The 21,080-nt window shown below is 37.0% G+C and overlaps 1 protein-coding gene and 1 long non-coding RNA gene across 5 annotated transcripts; both read left to right on the top strand.

The window, feature by feature from the left end:
• The first annotated feature begins 2,165 nt into the window (after positions 1–2,165).
• Positions 2,166–3,996, top strand: LOC133802257 (berberine bridge enzyme-like 21). Its single transcript, XM_062240524.1, has one exon. The coding sequence runs from the start codon at positions 2,188–2,190 to the stop codon at positions 3,790–3,792; it is 1,605 nt and encodes a 534-aa protein (XP_062096508.1). The 5' UTR covers positions 2,166–2,187; the 3' UTR covers positions 3,793–3,996.
• Positions 3,997–4,270: 274 nt separating this feature from the next.
• Positions 4,271–15,793, top strand: LOC133802258 (uncharacterized). Of its 4 annotated transcripts, none has more exons than XR_009877228.1 (5): positions 4,271–4,591; positions 6,004–6,148; positions 7,950–8,021; positions 15,310–15,414; positions 15,518–15,793. It is a non-coding gene; the product is annotated as an uncharacterized LOC133802258 (long non-coding RNA). The 4 variants fall into 4 exon arrangements; XR_009877226.1 differs by lacking the exon at positions 4,271–4,591 and adding an exon at positions 4,654–5,056; XR_009877229.1 differs by lacking the exons at positions 4,271–4,591; positions 7,950–8,021 and adding an exon at positions 4,655–5,056 and having other exon boundaries at positions 15,313–15,414.
• Positions 15,794–21,080: the final 5,287 nt, after the last annotated feature.

The raw sequence follows: 21,080 nt of genomic DNA, 5'->3' as shown, positions 1-21,080 counted from the left end.
CTATGTACATAGATAACCAAAATTTTCAACAGCACATAACAGTCACAAAATTATTTGACCAATTTATATATGCATATATTACATATACCGAAACATAATAATATGCACTTAAATGCAATCATGAAGTAACAGAAGCGGTAATATTATCTTATAATCAAAACCCTAATTTTATAAAATTCCCCAATTTCTTACGAACAAAATCATCAAATCTTCAATAAATTCAGCAAAGATGGCTCTGGTACCACTTGTTAGAATATCTAATACACTCAAATAACATGAACAAACAATAATCTCCAACACATAATCCAAAAATCATGTAATTATAAATACATATATAAGAAATCCTAAATCATAATTCTATAGATCTTTTGCTAAATTAAAGAAGAAGATTATCACAAGAGCGGAAGCACTAACCTGATGCCATTGTTGGAGATTGCATAAAAGGTTTAGATCTTCCTATATAATATGTATGTCTATAAGACAATAGTCTCTCTTTTCTTTTCTCTTAATGGGATGACAGACATAATAGAATAATACATATATATAGAACTACAACCCTAATTTATAATTAGTGATTTCCAATTTTTCCCATTATAAAATTAAAAATTCACTTTCCTGTTTCTGTACATTAAATCCATGACACTTTAATATCCTATGATATTTATAACATAATTGGTCACTTAATTTTATATCACACTTTATAATAGCATTATACATTATACATATGTGCTCATAAAATATGATTTTAATCCAATGTATATATGTTTTATATTACTTGTATATATGATCGTTCTGATACTTTAAGTTCACTCTCAAACTTGCTTGGTTTCTGAAGTTTTTGATAGCTAATTGCAGGTTCTGTTTCCAGTGCGAGGAGAGGGTGGTCAAGATCAAACATTTTAAGAGCCTTCTTCTGGTGACGTACGTATCTGATGGGGTGGGGAGACTGTAACTGAATATATTTTTTACGTAAACCTTCGATATATTCACGTTTACCTGGTATGGAATCGACGAATCCCTTATTTTACTTTTTCTTGCCAAATCGGTCTTTGATATGTCAATTTCAAAATGTGAATATACTTTTCCATTCAAGGACAAAATTGCTATTTTTTACTTTATTGTTTGATTTATTTATGTTGTCAATGAATTGCGCAGAAACAACCACGCGTTTAGTACTAGATGGTTATTAGGTATGTCATCATCTAGATTGTGTCTCTTATTTAATGGTATTCATTATTGAATTAGTCTACAGTTTTGTTGCCAAAAATTCAAAGTTAACACTATGAGAAATGTGTAGTTAGATCCAGACGTTAATACTATATGGTTATTAGGTATGTCATTTTAATATCCATCACCGCCCCTATCAGTGCATATTCCTTGTTGCAGGTACGCAGAGAATCTCCTTTGGGGTGAGAAATCTGTGACTATTTATTTAAAAAAAATAAACAAAAGTATATTACTTAAAATTAATATATATATTACACTATATTATTCCCTCTAAATATGTACAAAATAAAATTAATTTTATTAAAAAACTACTAATTGACTTTGCATTTCGATTTGTACAGAATAAATGAGTTTATGCCTTGGAGAGAACTAAAAATGAGGAAGAAAAAAAAAATAAGGATCCTAGTTTGGCGATGGGACTTTGGTGAAAAGAAATTAGATTTTAAGTTGAATAATTGTGAAAATAAACATACAACAATTAAAAAAAGAGAAAGAAATCTTACAGCAATAATTCATTTTAGGGATCAAAATATATAAGGAATGATTACCGCTAAAAAAAGGAAAAAATAGCATACCTGTGTAGGACAAAGGACAACATTATCTTTTCCTATTTTAAAATGATATTCATTTTCTTAGCAATCGGTTTAGGAGAAAAAATCTATCTTAATTAGTGTTTGGTTTTCTTTTTGGAAGAAACTGGTGAGTGTTTTTTTTTCTTGGAAAAATCAGTGAGTGATTTTGTTAGAGATGGTGAGATTTTTCTTGTTTTTCTAAAACAAAAAAATATTTTGGGAAAGTAAATACACTGTACAATTTTATTTATTTTTTATTATTAAATAAATATTTAAAATATGCTTATTTGGATGCCAGGTCGACTTCGGAGAAAATTCCACAAGTATTTCTTTTACATAAATGACTCCAACTTAAGAAAGAACCAAGCCCAATACTAAAAAGGTTAAAATGGGAAAGACAAGAATGCTTCACATGCCAATCCTTTTGGTTCTTACTCTCTTTGCTTTATCAACTGCCTCTGATTCTCTCTACAACACTTTCCTCCAGTGCTTAGATAATCACACCAACCCCAGTGACCGAGTTTCCAACTCAGTCTACTCTCAATCAAACACTTCCTATGACTCTGTTCTCCAGAACTACATCCGAAATGCCCTGTACAACACATCCTCCACCAACAAACCCCTTCTCATTGTCACGGCCACGCACGAGTCGCATGTCCAAGCCACCGTGGTCTGCACCAAACAGATTGGCCTCCAACTCAAAACCCGAAGCGGTGGTCATGACTACGCCGGAAGATCCTACGTCTCCGACGAAAAGTTTGTCATTCTCGACATGTTTCAACTCCAATCGATCTCCGTCAACATCGCCGACCAGACGGTCTGGGTTCAGGCTGGAGCAACACTCGGTGAACTCTACTACAGAATCTGGGAGAAGAGCAGAGTCCTCGGTTTCCCAGCAGGGATATGCCCCACAGTCGCCGCCGGAGGCCACATAACCGGCGGAGGGTACGGGAACATGTTAAGGAAGTATGGTTTGGCCGTTGATTACATCCTTGACGCTCAAATAGTAAACGTTAAGGGAGAAATTCTTGATAGAAATTCAATGGGGGAAGACTTGTTCTGGGCCATTCGAGGAGGTGGAGCCGGGAGTTTTGGTGTTGTTTTGTCGTACAAGTTGAGATTAGTTCCAGTTCCTGAAACCGTCACACTTTTTAGAGTGGAGAAAATATTGGACCAAGGCCAGAACGCGACTGATGTCGTTTCTCAGTGGCAACAAGTGGCGCCTACGACAAACGACAATCTTTTTATGAGGATGTTGGTACAGCCAATCAGTTCGAAAGTGAAGAAAGGTACGAAAACTATTAGAATTTCGATATTAGCTGAGTATCTTGGAAATGCAAACGAATTGGTGTCGTTATTAGTGAAGGAGTTTCCTCTGTTGGGTTTAAAGAAGGAGAATTGTATGGAAATGAGTTGGATAGACTCTGTTCTTTGGTGGGGTTTGGATAATGCGACCTCACCAAATGTTCTCCTTGATCGAAATCTTAACAGCGCAATTTTTGGCATACGAAAATCGGATTATGTTCAGACTCCGATTTCGAAAGATGGGCTGGAATGGATATGGAAGAAGATGATCGAGTTAGGTAAAACCGGGTTCGTTTTCAACCCTTATGGTGGGAAAATGAACGAAATCTCACCTTCTGAGACTCCTTTCCCACATCGAGCTGGGAATTTGTTTAAGATTCAATACTCAGTGAATTGGGACGACCCTAATGTAGAGTTACAGAAGAATTACACTACTGAGATCAGGAGGCTTTTCAGTTACATGACTCCATTTGTGTCCAAAAATCCCAGAAGTGCTTTCTTGAATTACAGAGATTTAGATATTGGTGTTAATAACTTTGCTAAAGACAGCTATGAACAGGGAAAAGTTTATGGGGTCAAGTACTTCGGTGGGAATTTTGATAGGTTGGTGAAGGTCAAGACTGACATTGATCCAGAAAATTTCTTCAGGAGTGAACAAAGTATCCCAACTTTTCCAAGTAAGGGCTAGGAAATTTATTTTAAGAGTCACAGAACTCTTTTTATTGCCGTTACACAGTTAAAATCAAAAAGTACTATTTGGATTTTAGTTAATGGAATAATGAAATATATATTCTTTTTTAGTCTTTCTAAATGATTTACTTCCTTTGTCAATGTTATAGAGTTGTAATAGAGATGGGACATGTATGCAAAATTAGTAATAATCGTTCTTCAATTAGTTTGTGACGGCTACTATAATCATGCATGATTGTCGGGTCTATATAAAACTCAAGTTTTTGAATGTTTGAAATATTAGACGATTGACATTGACACTATATTAATCTGAGTTCAATTCGTAATTTAACATATTATGAGAGATGCTATCAATGAATATTGTTTCACATGCCAACGCCGCAATGTCGTGTACACTCTGGTGCCACTCATATTAGATATCTATAAATATATATATATACATATATTATATTTTAAATCTTAAATTATGTGGGACCGTAATTGCATGAAACTAATTAATATCTTATAAACCTTCTCACTCGACTTTTCTTTCATTTGCCACGCGGTTTTCACTTCATATTCTGTTAATTATATGATTATTGTAATGTCTTTCCAACAAAAAAATTTAAATATTCAAGAATTCATGTGGACATTGGGGGTCTTGGACCATTTGATGTCGTGTCTACCTGGTTAGTTGACATAGGCTGTGTGCGTCGGCAGCGACTTCAATTTATGAGTGTCACTTTGGTTTGCCTTTTTTTCATATAGCTGATACCCATTATTTTCATTCATCAATAGTGAGAAGAATAGAGATAAAGGTAAAGTGACATTCCATTTATGACCAATTAATGCTACTCTTCATTATTTGTTTATAGAATGGTGGGGTTTGTTGATGGATATTTGCTGCCATGTACTTTGTGTTAGTGCATCCCATGTGTTCGACTTAAATCCTCAACCAGAGTTCGTTCAAATATATCATTCATTGTTATCTTTTCTTATCTAAGGGTAGCTATTAGATGAACCTATCCGGATTCTGATCCGACCACAAATTTGTACCAGACACTTTTCTATCACCCTTTACCCATTGATTCAAGTAATTAATCTTTGGCGAGCTGAATACTCAATTATGGTCTCTGTTCAACTTTGGAGGTTCATTTATTAATTAATTAAAACAGGTCATACTTGATATGCGTAGAACTATAAAGAAACCATGTAGTTTCCTATTTATATTCTCAATGGAGCAGACTCTCTTTGGTAATTCAACTTGGTAATATGTTAAGCAGGTGAACAAAACTTTTCTCTGAACACCTAGCATCTTTTGACGGTATTATGTCTAGCATTTGATTCTTTTTGTCCCCATATCTGTAGTTTTTATTATTGTACTCAACATATATATTGCATAACCATCATTAGTTTTTTCTTTCCCATAAGCCCGGTCTTCCTTAATGGAGTAATGTACCACATGGAACTTTACTTTGCTTGGAGTTGTTTCAAATAGCTAGCCCACCTTAGCAAGGCCAAATGGGGTTTATTATGGGATAATTTGAAAAATACTCTAGGATTAGTTAACTAAAAATAGCTACTAATAATATTTAGTTGAATATTACCTACTTTTTTAAGCACATTTCTCATATTACCCTTAAAACACTACTAGACTACTGTCGTGTCATTTAGTTCCTTCTTTAAATAATATTCCACTGTGAGTTCCACTAGACTACTGTATAATAGGTAGAGTCATTAATAATTTGGGTATTAATCAAAGAGTTTTAAAAAGTGGGTAAAAATTAAAGATGTTAACTTAAATTGGGTACTAAGTATAATTTTTCACGTTTTTATTATGTTCAAACCGATGCTTTGAGGAAAATCCAGAACACAGACAACTGTTCTCTGGAAATAAGAAAATGTATATTGTGAGTGATGATAATGTTGGTGATGAAGGTTATGTGACATTTATATATATATATATATATATATAGGGTTGGGATTTAGTCTTTTGGGAGATGACATCATGTTTACCTTATAAATGTAGGATCAATAATTAGAATGCACAAAATGAAGTTCAGAATACATTGAATCTTAATCTAACTACAAAATACCAAGTATGCTTTCTCAGAGAAAAAATTCAAAACCTATATATGTTTTAGATTATTTGTATATATGATACGTTCTGATACTTTAAGTTCAATCTCAAACTGTCTTGGTTTCTGAAGTTTTTGATAGCTAATTGCAGGTTCTGTTTCCAGTGCGAGGAGAGGGTGGTCAAGATCAAACATTTTAAGAGCACTTCTTCTGGTGACGTACGTATTTGATGGGGTGGGGGGACTGTAACTGAAAATCTTTTTTACGTAAACCTTCGATATATTCACGTTTACCTGGTATGGAATCGACGAATCCCTTTTTGTTTTACTTTTTCTTGCTAGATTGGTCTTTGATATGTCAATTTCAAAATGTGAATCTACTTTTCCATTCAAGGACAAATTTGCTATTTTTTACTTTATTGTTTAATTTATTTATGTTGTCAATGAATTGCGCAGAAACAACCACGCGTTTAGTACTAGATGGTTATTTGGTTTGTCATCATCTAGATTGTGTCTCTGATTTAATGGTATTCATTATTGAATTAGTCCACAGTTTTGTTGCCAAAAATTCAAAGTTAACACTATATGAGAAATGTGTAGTTAGAGCCAGAGGTTAGTACTATATGGTTATTAGGTATGTCATCCACTTTAACCATTTTAATATCTATCATCGCATATTCCTTGTTGCGGGTAGGCTGAGAATCTCCATTGGGGTGGGGAATTTCTGTGGGTACCTATATATTGAAAAAAAATAAAATAAATTATATTACCTAAAATTAATATATTACACTATATTAATCACAAAGTATTAAATATGCTCAAAATAAAATTAATTTTCTAAAAAATATTACTAATATGCTACAAAATCACATAAAGAAACATATAAAATAAATTAAAAAATTCAAAGGGCTTTGTCGAGGCGGGGGGTACTATCCTCGTCCCAACCGCGTTTAACATTCGTGGTTTGAAAATGACATTTGTCCCTATCCCCGCTTCGTTCCATTCCTCGCTTAGGTTGGGAATCTCTGCCCCATTAGGTGTGGGTCCCGCGGGGCCCCGTTTTTTTAATCCTCACTGTTTTTTGTTTATGTTTTCCTCATTTATCAGTGTTTATGGTTGAATTATATTTTAGAAATGATTATAGAATAAAAGATTTTGTTTTCTTATTTCATACTATACAGTTTTGTTTACTCGGTGTAATCAAAGTTTTCATCTTAAATTTTTTGTTGCCAAAAAAAAAATCATTTGTTTTAGGTTATTACTTGATTAATATTGTCATCATTTACTATAATAACCAAAAATGTTTATTGTTTTTTTTCTTCTAATTATATTGTTACCGTCAAGTAGAGTATGTTAAAATAATTGGTCTATTTCAATAAAAAAAAATAGTTAGTTTATTTAGTTGGTTAGAACAATATATTAAGTTCGTTTGTAGCATTAATTTTGTAAACAGTGTTGTTTATATTTAGCTTTTAAGATTGTGAAATATATCATGTCGTTAATTTGTTTATTATGATGGATGTTTATTTTGTTTAAAGATGGATTCTTATTGTTTATGAATGTGAGTTTCATGCATTGTATTTTTATACTTTATTGTTTATGTATTTAGCTGCTTATATTTGTATTAAAAAACAGATTTGGGATTTATATTTCAAGAAATATTGTGCTTTATGTTTTTTTTTTTAAATTGTGAAACATTATAAACATAAAAGTATATATGAGATGAACATTTAATAGTTTGATGATGTAAATGCAAACAACAATTTTATGTTTATTTTATAATGAAAATGTAAAAATAAATATTTTTAATATAAATTTGTTTGTAGTGTTTACAAAATAATTTAAAAATAATTATGTGTATTGTAAAATCCTAAAATTGGCTAATCTTTTTGTAATAAATATATTTTATTATTTGGTATTTTCGAAATGGTATTTTTGGTAAGTGCCTCTTTTTGGTAAGAATAATTATCTCTATTAAAGTGCATTTTATTCTTAGTAAAGTTTCCTAATTTGTTTATGGTAACATATCTATTTTAAGAAGAAATTTTTATAGGAATATTCTCTGAATATTTTGATTGATTCTATTCTATTTTAAAAGAGGAAATTGAGTGAGTCTTGATGCCCAAGAAAGGAAACTTCAAAAATGAACCTGGCCGTGTTTTAAAACCAGGTTCGTCCATTTTCTGATGCTATAGAATGTTTATCTATCATATCTGGAAATTTCTGTAGTTAATAAAATGAGAAGTTATTTTGAGTAACTTCCCGATTTGTTTGATTTGGGCCATAAACGAGATTGACTAGGTTAGGAGATTCTAAACTCTATAAATACCAGACCTAAGTAGCAGCCATACTTACCTCTTCACCATTCTAATGTTTTATGCTTTTGAATAGTTATTTTATTTGTAAAGAGTAGTTCTTGTTCTACTATCTCTTTGTTTGGTTGTGTTTTGCGTTGTTTACACTACAACAATTTTCACTTTTAATGACTTTCGATAATGACTTACACCAATGGTGTAAGTCATTAAAAATATTCAGGGATATTTAAAATCTAATGGTGTAAGTCATTAAAAGTTCTTGTTGATGACTACCAAGGTAAGTCATTAAAAGTGGTGGGAGACGTTAATTTAAAAATATGAATATAAAATTATTTATGTTTAAAATATCAGACATGTAAGAGCATCTGACGTCTCCCCTACGAAGACGTGCCAGACATCTAACGTCTCCCCTGGGGAGACGTGCCAGACATCTAACGTCTCCCGCACGTCTCCCCAGGGAAGACGTCCCATGGGGAGACGTTAAATGTTTGGCCTAATATATATATTCAGCCTTTCTTTCTTCTTCCGCGAGTGCACGAACCAGAGGCAGAGAAAGGCGATTTTGTGGGCCATTTTAGGGCCATTTTTTGACGATTTTGGCTGATTTTAGGATACAAAATCTCATTTGAGGTAAGTTTTTATTATTTATAAGTGTTGTATAATAGTTAGGAAAATTTTCATGCTTATTGTCTTTAGTTATTAATAAATTGATATTGGGATTTTAGGGTTTATAAGTTGCGATTTTTTGTGATTTTTGGCTCAACAAAGTGGATTTGAAACATATTTGAGGTAGGATTTCAAGATTAAACAATGTATTATAGTTAGAATGGTAGAAAAAATTATTTTTGTACATTTTTTTATATGATTTGTGAGTTTTATTAGAAATATTAGTTTAAAGTATGAAAATTAATTTTTATGTATATTTGAGATACTATATTGTTTAATTTTAAGATGATACCACATTATTTACTATTTTAAAATTTTTATTACTATTTAATCCAAAAATTATACATTTTTTTAATTAATTTTTAATGTTTGTTAAGTATATATATGTAAATATGTTTTGCTAAAATGTATTTAATAATTGTCTAAAATAAGAAAAATAATTTAATTTTAATTTTACATACAAAATAGTCATTCAAGTTTATAATGTTTATAATTTTTTTTAATTTATATTATTATTTAATTAGAAAATTATATATATTTGTAATATTTATTAAAATTTAAGTAGGTTATTTATATATAGTTATGTTATTTTATTGATTTAGTAATATTTTATTAATTAATTAATTTAAATTTTTAAGTTGTGGTTTTAACAGAGACTTTTGCCTCAAATTTTCGATTTCAAGCACACATTTGAGGTTTTTAAGTTTCTAAAATTTCAATAATAAGTTATTGTTAATCTAATTATTTAGTGAAGTTTGTTTAGTAATATTTTATTTATTAATTAATTTTGTTTTGTAGGTTGTGAATTTAATAGCAAAGTGCGCTCTTTGCAAAGTGAAGTAAATTTGCTAGCAAGGACTATTAATTGCAAGTGGTACATACATTATCTTCTGTGGATGCCAAAAATCCACCAAATAAAAAAAATCCCCAATACATGGTGAAAATATAAGGCTAAATGTCACTTAGTCACATTATCAGGCTCAGACCTATAAGTCTTGGGAAACCGAGAGATTGTCCCAAGGGAAGCATCACTTAGTGAGCCATGAAGTATGGCCTTTGTGGATGCTCAATATTCCATGCCCATAAAAGACCCAAAGAACGCACTTAGACCCCCATACGCCTACACTCTCATCGGGTCCTCAGGCCATCAGGCACGCGCCACTAGCGAGGCCCTCATGCGCGCGCCCCCAGCGAGGCCATCAGCCGCGCGCCCCCAGCGAGGCCTTCCTGCGCGCGCGCCCCGTAGCGAGGCCATCAGGCACACGCCACCAGCGAGGCCCTCATGCGCGCGCCCCCAACGAGGCCATCAGCCGCGCGCCCCCAGCGAGGCCCTCCTGCGCGCGCGCCCCCTAGCGAGGCCATCAGGCACGCGCCACCAGCGAGGCCATCAGCCGCGCGCCCCCAGCGAGGCCATCAGCCGCGCGCCCCCAGTGAGGCCCTCATGCGTGCGCGCCCCCAGCGAGGCCATCATGCGCGCGCCCCCCCGCGAGGCTCGGGGGCCACCATCTTCTCGGGAGGCCGTTGCACCATCACGTCACTAGTCTGGATCCACGCCGCAAGGAGACAAGTATAGCTAGGCCCCTCGCCACTAGGAGCCTTGCAAGGCATGACCAGTGCATGGGTCATTATCGCCTCGCATCTATGCCTTGTAAATGAGGGTCACATGGCATTGATCTCATGAGGTACGGGGTCCACTGACGAACTGAAAGGAGTTAGAGTACGGACATAGTATCCACGTCAGATAAGTAGTGGAGGTACGAACAAAGTACCATCTGTTGTCCTCACCAGCCACTCCTCTGACACCCGTACCAGGCAGGTAGTGGAGGTATGACTAGGTACAGAAGGTGAGGTGCTCCCATGATCTCTGACCTTGTACCAGAGCCGACACCACTACCCCTGGAACCACTCTCCTATTAGTGTACTCGTGTACCATCTGGTCCCCTGGACCACAATGTACCCAGGGCCATTAGAGCCTACTATAAAATGAACCCCACTTCCACAGAGAAGGGGGTTGGAAAAATTCATTGTATGCAGAGGCTATTGAGAAATATACTAAGGCTTGCTCCATTGTTTATCTGTGTTTACTTTTCCTTAAAGTCCATTCTCAGTTCTTATATAAACTTCACCTGACTTACCTTTGAGTTTTCCGATCTAATTTCGTTGATGAGATTTCACCGTCAATAGTTTGGCGCCGTCTGTGGGAAGAACAAGCATCAAGCTGGTGTTCTTCCATCATTTCCAACAAAGAAAGATGCTAAGACGTTCAAAACGCCTACGGCAAATACAAGAGGTTGAGGTTCGCCGAGGCGAAATAGAGAGGAGGCCTTCCAAGAAAGACCCCCCTCTGCCTAAGCATGGAGGTGGACTGGAAGAACCTCTTCCCCCAGAGGAGGAGAGGGAAGCATCGTCCCCAGCTACCCAGCTCGACGGAGGTCATTCTGAGCCACTAGTGTATCCACTTAACCAGCCCCGGTTAACCCCACGCTCAGGCCACCAGGACCCCGGTCCCTCGACGCACTGGCCAGGCAAGGGTCTCGGGGTACGCTCGGAAAGTTCCAGCTCAAGGACGCGCTTCTACAAGGATGAGATTCACGAGTTGCATAAAAAGACTAGGAGGCTGGAAACCATGATAGAGAACATGCAGGAGGTTTTAAACAACCTACGGCAAGGGAAGTCAAGGATACCCCTCCCAAAGCGTAAAGGGAAGGAGCATGAAAAAGGGGAAAACACAGTCCCCGTAGATGATGGGAGAACCCAACTTTCTGCCAGTAAAACCCCCCAGGCAAAGTACCATGGGGGACCTAGGCCACCGAAATGTCCCCAGGAGCATAGGCAGAGAGAATATGATGGTCATGAGAACGAGGCCGAAGTCCCCTCAAAAGAGGCACCCCTTGGCCTAAGAAAAGAGCTCCGTGGGGAGAGGTCCGAAGTAAGAGACGTACCCACTGCGGTTCCACTGAGGGACATAACCAAGGCAAGGGATTAGCCCGACAACCCGCAAAATTCCTTATGCAAAAAGAGGAGGGGACCAGACACCAAAATGCGAAGCCCTCGAGTCAAGATCACCACTGCACTTGGGGGGCACATGGATGACAAAGAATTCGACCGTGATTCACCCTTCACAGGGAGATTCAGGCTGAACAAATGCCCACTGGCTTCAGAAAGCCTCGCATGACTCCGTACGAGGGTACTACAGACCCAAAATATCACTTAGACTCCTTCAATAACTTGATGAGGTTAAGAGGGGTCAACAAGAGGGCAAAGTGTCATTGCTTTGTTGTTACGCTTAAAGGAGTGGCATACAAGTGGTTCAAGAGGTTAAGGCCAGGAACAATCGAGTCATGGCAACAATTCTCTGATGAATTTCTTCAGCAGCACCATGCAGCCTGTGATTACGTCACGCCAACTACCAACCTCGCTAACATAAAACACGGCAAGAATGAAAGTCTGAAGGACTACGTCCATAGGTTTAGTATGGAGGCAACAAAGGTGGGAGATTTAACCAAAGCGGAGCTCAAGATGGCTATTACAGCCGGAGTTCGTCCAGGAAGCAAGTTATGGGGAAGCATGCTCAAAAGAGAAGTTTCGAATTTGGATGACTTCGAGAGAGAGCACAGAAGTACATACATGTGGAAGAGGGCCATAAGAACTTCCATGTCGAGGAAAGTGAACCTTCCTCCAGTGGCCATACTACCAATACGTCTGGAGATTCCATATAGAAGGGGGGCATCGTGCAAGAGGGGTCGCTGACCATGTTTGAGATCGAACGAAGACCCTCTAGCCATGAAAGTCCCCACTTGAGGGGAAATCACCTCAAAAGCAGACGCCTCCAAAAAGGGTCTCCAAAGTAGACAACTCCAAAAAGGGTCTCCAAAGTAGATGCCTCCAGAAAGGGTCTCCGAAGTAGACACCTCCAAAAAGGGTCTCCAAAGTAGACGACTCCGAAAAGGGTCTCCAAAGTAGATGCCTCCAGAAAGGGTCTCCGAAGTAGACACCTCCAAAAAGGGTCTCCAAAGTAGACGATTCCAAAAAGGGTCTCCAAAGTAGATGCCTCCAAAAAGGGTCTCCAAAGCAGACACCTCCAAAAAGGGTCTCCAAAGTAGACGCCTCCAAAAAGGGTCTCCAAAGTAGACGCTATCAAAAAGGGTCTCAAAGTAGACGCCTCCGAAAAGGGTCTCAAAGAAGACGCTTGCAAAAAGGGTCTCAAAGAAGACGCTTGCAAAAATAGTACTATGCCTAATGACGAGAAGGACGCTTCTCGCAAGATATAATAAGCGCGCGCGAAAATATATAAAAGGATAACTAGAACCCAAGGGGTCAAAATATCCTTATAGGTGCAACCAAGGTGCACCAAAGAGAGACCTATTGAACCCCCCTTTCGCGTGGGTTCCAAAGGACCTCGAGCATGATGAATACCAAGAACAAAAAAAAATAAAAAATAAAAAAGAGGGATAATAAAAAGGAAGAGAAGAGTCTACAAGAACGCCTAAAGGCCTCCCTATAGACTGGGGGGCAAGTGTGGATGCCAAAAATCCACCAAATAAAAAAAATCCCCAGTACATGGTGAAAATACAAGGATAAAGGTCACTTAGTCACATTATCAGGCTCAGACCTATAAGTCTTGTGAAACCGAGAGATTGTCCCAAGGGAAGCATCACTTAGTGAGCCATGAAGTATGGCCTTTGTGGATGCTCAATATTCCATGCCCATAAAAGACCCAAAGAACGCACTTAGACCCCCATACGCCTACACTCTCATTGGGTCCTCAGGCCATCAGGCACGCGCCACTAGCGAGGCCCTCATGCGCGCGCCCCCAGCGAGGCCATCAGCCGCGCGCCCCTAGCGAGGCCCTCCTGTGCGCGCGCCCCGTAGCGAGGCCATCAGGCACACGCCACCAGCGAGGCCCTCATGCGCGCCCCCCCAGCAAGGCCATCAGCCGCGCGCCCCCAGCGAGGCCCTCCTGCGCGCGCGCCCCTAGCGAGGCCATCAGGCACGTGCCACCAGCGAGGCCCTCATGCGCGTGCCCCCAGCAAGGCCATCAGCCGCGCGCCCCTAGCGAGGCCCTCATGCGTGCGCGCCCCCAGCGAGGCCATCATGCGCGCGCTCCCCCGCGAGGCTCGGGGGCCATCATCTTCTCGGGAGGCCGTTGCACCATCACGTCACTAGTCTGGATCCACTCCGCAAGGAGACAAGTATTGCTAGGCCCCTCGCCACTAGGAGCCTTGCAAGGCATGACCAGTGCATGGGTCATTACCGCCTCGCATCTATGCCTTGCAAATGAGGGTCACATGGCATTGATCTCATGAGGTACGGGGTCCACTGACGAACTGAAATGAGTTAGAGTACGGACATAGTACCCACGTTAGATAAGTAGTGGAGGTACGAACAAAGTACCATCTGTTGTCCTCACCAGCCACTCCTCTGACACCCGTACCAGGCAGGTAGTGGAGGTATGACCAGGTACAGAAGGTGAGGTGCTCCCATGATCTCTGACCTTGTAGCAGAGCCGACACCACTACCCCTGGAACCACTCTCCTATTAGTGTACTCGTGTACCATCTGGTCCCCTGGACCACAATGTACCCAGGGCCATTAGAGCCTACTATAAAATGAACCCCACTTCCATAGAGAAGGGGGTTGGAAAAATTCATTGTATGCAGAGGCTATTGAGAAATATACTAAGGCTTGCTCCATTGTTTATCTGTGTTTACTTTTCCTTAAAGTCCATTCTCAGTTCTTATATAAACTTCACCTAACTTACCTTTGAGTTTTCCGATCTAATTTCGTTGACGAGATTTCACTGTCAACATCTTCTTTCTTGTTTTAGTATTATTAAACTTTTGTTAGAGGGGTTTAAATATCTTAAATATTCATCCATAGTGAAATAGGTTCTGAGATTAAAATTGTGTGTTCCAGTGATAACAGAAGGTTGAGAACTGTGTGTTTTAGTGAAGTAGGTTTTGGAAAATTTGTTTGTGTGCTGCGGAGCTATAAGGAAGAAACTTATTGTGTGTTGTTTGAATTTTTTGACTTGTTGTTCACAGATGGTTAGATCACTATTATAGGGGAAATGCTGCTCGATTTTGTCTAGAATTATGTATTTTATTATTTTATTATTATATTTGTATTGTGTTGTGTTTATTCAATTGGATTTAATTAGATTGAAAGATGGTTAGGTTACTAATATAGGGGAAATCCTGCCCAATTTTTTGTATGCTTATTTAGTTTTTTGTTTTGTTTAATTTTTCATAGACATAGGAGATGATATGGATAGAAAATGGATGTTAGCGAATAGGTTATCTGTGGAATATAAAAACGGGGTCGACCTTTTTCTGACTAGTCTACCAGAACATCTCGAGATTCCAAATAATATAGAAATTGTGCAACCTAAAGTAACTAACTACAACTTCAATTGTTTTGAAAATATATAGTTGAATTTTACTAATATTCTTTATATTAAGTATTTTTATTTAAATAGTAGTGTCCACACCAATCAGACAATGTGACATTTGGATATTATGTGATGAGGATGTTGAAGGATTACATTGAACATCCATGACCTACACGTTACTTGAAGAAAGAGGTATGTATATAAATTTATACAAAGTTAACAATTTATTTATTATTAAAGCATATATAATTAAATAATAATTAACTAATATATTTTTCTTTGTATTTTTTTGTAGCTAAATACTACGCCATATACACCAGCTTAAATTAATGAAATGCGACAACACTGGGCGAACCATATGCTACCGATAATTCAAAGTCATCGTCCCACATATTAGGCTTTTTTTTTTACTTTTTATTTCTTACTATATGTCTAGCTAACTAGAGTATTATTTGTTAATTTTGTATGTTTAACAACAAATATTATATTTTTGTATATTTAGTTAGCAAAAACATATTATATACACATTTATGTTTTATTAATGAAAATTCACAATTTAATTTGCATATAATTTAGATTTTTAAATTAATATATTTAAAAATATATATATATTTAATTCTATTTCAAAAAAATTAATATATTTAATTATATTAATTAATATATTGAAAATAATTATTTATTTATTTTTTAAATACAAAAACCTATGATGACTCGCAGGGGGAGACGTCATAGGTACCTACAACGTCTCCCATGGGGAGACTTTATAGACATTTAATGTCTCCCCCTAGGAATCATCATAGGGCTACTTTAGATGGCTCCTGCAACAACATCTCCCCTAAGGGGAGACATTAAATGTCTATAATGTCTCCTCCATGTAGCCATTAAATGCCTATTTTGTTGTAATGTTATTCTTAAATAGGTCATAAAGCTTGTGAACGTGACATACAAGTCTTCGGGAGAAAATTTTCACAAGACTTACTTCGGGAAGAAGTAAGTACTCATCAAGATCATAAGGGATTTCGTACTCTTGGTGTTTATCAAAATCAGATTATTGAAGTGAGTACTTCAAGGTTGCGACAAAGTTTTAGAGGGAGTCTAAACTTGTATAAGTCAATTGCTTTTTGTATTATTGAGACTTTACTAATTGAATTTATCTCTTGTCGTGGCTTCGTGGACTAGGTTTTCCGAACCACGTAAGAAACTTATTGTGCACATTACTTTAAGTTTATTTACCATCTGTTCATATATTCTGGTCTATTAGCATTCTGTCATGATATATCATAATATTTGTGTGATCAAACAATTGATTAATAGTTTCGCATTAATTAAATTGTTTATTAAATTCAATTGCTAATCATAAAATACGAAATTTCAATTGGTATCAGAGCTGTCCACTAAATTCTTAGTGAGATCTTGTGGTTTTCCTTCCGTTTGTTTGTGTTTTCGTTTGTGTTTTTGGTTGCAACATGTCGTATTTTGCAGAAGGGAGTTCTATAACTCGACCACCATTGCTTAATGACTCAAACTATCCTTACTGGAAATTTAGGATGAAAGCCTTCATCAAATCTCAAGAAGAGAAGGCATGGAGAAGGCTGGTCAGCACCAACAGAAGTTGACGAAAAAACTGGAGAAATAACGATAAAATCTTAGTTAAATTGGTTAACTGCTGATGATTTACTGTCTAGCTACAATAACAAGGCCTTACATGCCTTATTCAATGGTTTTGGCGAAGGATATATTAAACTCATATCCTCTTGTGATTCAGGCAAAGAAGATTAGGAAATCCTTCAAACTCAATTTGAAGGAACTGCTGATGTCAAGCGTTCCAGGTACATTATTTTGCAAACAAAATTTGAGGATATTAGAATGTTTGAGACTGAAACTCTTACTGAATTTATGAAAGATTGTTTGATATTGTTCGTGTTTTACCTGGCAGGTTTAGCACAAAGCTAACGATTGTGGAGGATGTCAAAGATCTGAATACCATGAAGGTTGAAGAATTAATGGGTTCTCTTCAAAACTTTGAACTAAATCAACAAATCAGACAAAAAGAAAAGCTGACCAAGGTAAAAGAAAAATAAAAATCTATTGCCTAAACGGTTCTGAGAATGTAAGTTCAGAGGATGAAGATGATAATGAGTTGTCCCTATTGACAAGAAATTTTAAAAAATATATGAAAAAATTGGGCAACAAAAATAATTTCTCTAAAGGTAATACATCTTCAAAACCTTATTTTCCTAATAATAAAAAATGAATTCAATGCAGGGAATGTGAATGATTTGGTCACATTTAATCAGAATGTGCAAATACCTTGAAAAGAAATAAAAAATGTATGAATGCTACTTGGAATGACGATGCCTCTGAAAGTTGTGATGAAGATAGAGAAAATGTTGCTTTAACATCTATACTCTCGAATTTTCCTTGTTTTTTTTGCAGAAAAATAGACAACTTGTTTGCCTAAATATTACTGTTTTAGTAAATAAAGCTACTGATAATACAACAGGTACTGCTGACGTTGTTGACACTGATTCTGATGAATTAGAAGTCAATGAAGATTCACTGGAAGAATCTTACAAAAAAATGTATGATGAATGGATTAAGTTGTATGCTGTGAATAGATCAAATGCAAAAATCCTTAATTCTTTTTCTTATAGAAATGATGAACTTGAATCAAATGTTAAAATTCTTGAAACTGAGATTTTTTATAAAAATGCTTAAATTAATCGTCTAAAAAACGAGTTGGATCTTATAAAAAGAAATGTTCAAATGTTTAATCTAGGATCTACAATTTTTGAGGAGGTCTAGAATGCAGGTCAATGAAACAATGCTGGATTGGGATCTAAAGAGTTTCAATCTAAGGGAAAAATTGTGTTTGTTCAAACCCGGCCATTACCTGTTGTATCTTCTGATCTAACACTGCAGGTTTCTGATCCATCAACATTACAAAATGTCTCATCAGCAAAGAGACAGATAGGTAAGAATCTGATGTTCAATGAAAGTACTAAGAAATTCATTCCCACTTGCCATTTTTGTGGAGTCAAATGTCACATTCGACCAAAGTGTTTAACTATGATGAATTTTTTTTATACAAATTATTTCATCACGAAAAATTAAAAAATGTGCAAAAGAAACATCATGTGCCTAAACAAAAAGGGATAAAAAAAGAATCTGAATACTTGTCTTGCTGCATTTACATGTCATAGAGCTCATACATCTAATTCTTGGTACTTTGATAGTGGATGTACAAGACATATGATATGTGACAAAAATATTCTCATTAATTTTAAAGTTGTAAATTGTGGTGCAGTCACTTTTGGTGATGGTGTTGCGGGTAAAGTACTTGGCAAGGGAACTCTAAATTTGGAAGGGTTACCTAAACTGAAAAATGTCCTACTGGTTGATGGATTGAAAGCTAATCTAATTACCATAAGTAAGATTTGTGATCAAGGATTTATTGTCAATTTTTCTTGTGATGATTTTAGTGTGATTGATAAAGATGGAAATTGTGTTTTAAAGGGTTTCAGATCAGTTGACAATTGTTATACTCTTTCTCAAAATTTGTCATGCCACTCAGCCATAAACAATTCAACTGAAATGTTGCATGAAAAACTTGGTCACATTATGTAACGCCCTGGATAGCCAAGATCGCTACACTGTGTATTTATAAAGGTGTGAGACTTGCTAATCAAGTTGTTTAATCAAAACGTGTCATTAGCTAAAGTGTTCTAGGGCTAAAAGACATTTTGGCCTCAAATCATAAGTTATAAACAGTTTACAGAAGGGATCCCCAAAACTTGCAATGTTTAAAAGTTGGTTTACAAAATTCAACAGTTAAGAGTAAACATTAGCCATACTAAGGCAAAATACAAGGTTCTGGTCCTCTCGTCCCTGTAATCTCCTCAACCGTGGCGGTTGAGCGGCCTGACATGTACATTCACTCTGCAGAGCTCTCCAATCAAGGTTGATCGATCTTGCCCTTGCCTTTACCTGCACCACGCAGCACCCGTGAGCCAAGGCCCAGCAAGAAAACAACATACACAGCATAAACAATATTATCAAACAGACATTCCAATAAGCATGTTTAGATATTCAATCCACAACATATAAGCACACTTCAAGGTACAAGTAACCTCAACTATACTAAGATTATTCAACAATCTCATTAATCACATTCATAGCCAAATATAATAATCAATTAACGCAAATACTAGGGTCGACACCTTAGGTCGCACTCTCTGTTTAACCCACTGACTCCGGCCCGCTAAAACCGAGCTTAGTGCATAATAAGCTGTCCTCAGATACTAGTGTCCGAGCCATGCCAATTGCACAAGTTAACCGTGGCACGCTTAGGCCGTTGGTTTACAATTTACATGGCATAATACCATTCTTTCAATCATATATATCAGGGATCCCTTAGTCCCATTAAAATATTCAACCAGGTGTAGTTTTCTTACCTTTAGCTTGTAGATGAATTAGCTACGGGCGATACTCCTTGAGCGCAATCCAATCCTCGAGCCCTAGCTTAACACCTAGTCACAACCATGATGAAAGATACCATTAACAATCTTAAATGAGTTTCCGAACCAAGTTCTAGTCCCCGGATCATTGAACTTCACCAAATATGGTAAAAGATTCAATCTCGAGCACCTTAGGTTAAATTCCCAAGCCTAAAATCTCAAAATCCCAAAATCCCTTAAGCGCCCCGGCATAGGTCTCCCATGCCGCGGCATGGCCCCCAAACAAAACCATCTAAGGTACAAAAACAGGTAAGGGCCGCGTCATTTCTTGGACCATGCCGCGGCCCGCCCTCCTTTCTCAGCATGCAACAACCTCGAAGGGTCGTGACTCACCAAGAACCATGCCGCGACCCAACCCTTCGAACCCAGAAAAAACCACCATTTTCAATCTCTAAACCTCACCTTAAGCCATCCCAAAGCCCCCAACTCAATACCAATTAATAATAACAACATTAGAATGATTTAAACAACACAAATCCACCAAAAATCCAGCATAACACTCACCAAAATCCCAATTCCAATTTCTGAGATTTCAAACCCGCAAAACTCAAAACTAGTCATGAAAGCTCTCAAATTCAACCATAAAACTTTTAATTAAACCTTACCTCAGCTGCAGAATCACTTCTCCAAGAATCCCCTGACCTATCTTCAAAGTTTCAAGCCTCAATTTCCACCTTAAATGCCAAAACCACAGATATTTAAGACTCAGCCATTTCTCTAAATTCCTAACCTCAGAAACAAAAATTCAAAGCTTACCTTGGCTCTATCTCAGACCTTGATCAGTTCCTGAGCTAATCCTCCAGATTATTCCCTTCAATTCTCAAAGATACAGCTTAGTTCCAGCAGTTCCCCCTCAAGTTTCAGTGTTTTTCCTTCCTTAGGAGAGAGGTGAGAGAGAAGACTGAGGAAGAGTCGGTCTAATTTCTGTCTAGTGTTTTCTAAGTCCTCCAAGTATATCCTTAGGTTATTAGACTAATCCCAAAGCTCGGGGTGTCGGAAACGTCCCCGAGGCCAAAACGGTAAAATCCCCCAATATTTTTGCCTTGACTCCATAACCTCAAATATATCTCCAATTATTTATTTCCATCACCCGATAGTCTAAATCACTACCCGATACCTGAAATACTCCTTGACTTGTCCAAAGTCAATTATAATGCCCCATTGTGACTTTTCTCGCTATCTAGCCCTAAGATCGCCTCGAGTCGCCGGCTGCAGAATTATCCACATAATAATGTGGTTCTCACATATACAACATGTCTATTTCATATTATCACATAATATCACCAATTATCATATAATATCATTTAAGCACTATTAATCACATAATATCTCATTCAAATA

This window comes from Humulus lupulus, chromosome 9 (assembly GCF_963169125.1).
Source record: "Humulus lupulus chromosome 9, drHumLupu1.1, whole genome shotgun sequence".
Lineage (NCBI taxonomy): Eukaryota > Viridiplantae > Streptophyta > Magnoliopsida > Rosales > Cannabaceae > Humulus > Humulus lupulus.
Note: the sequence above shows the minus strand (reverse complement) of the source record. Positions and strands in the feature narration are given on the sequence as shown.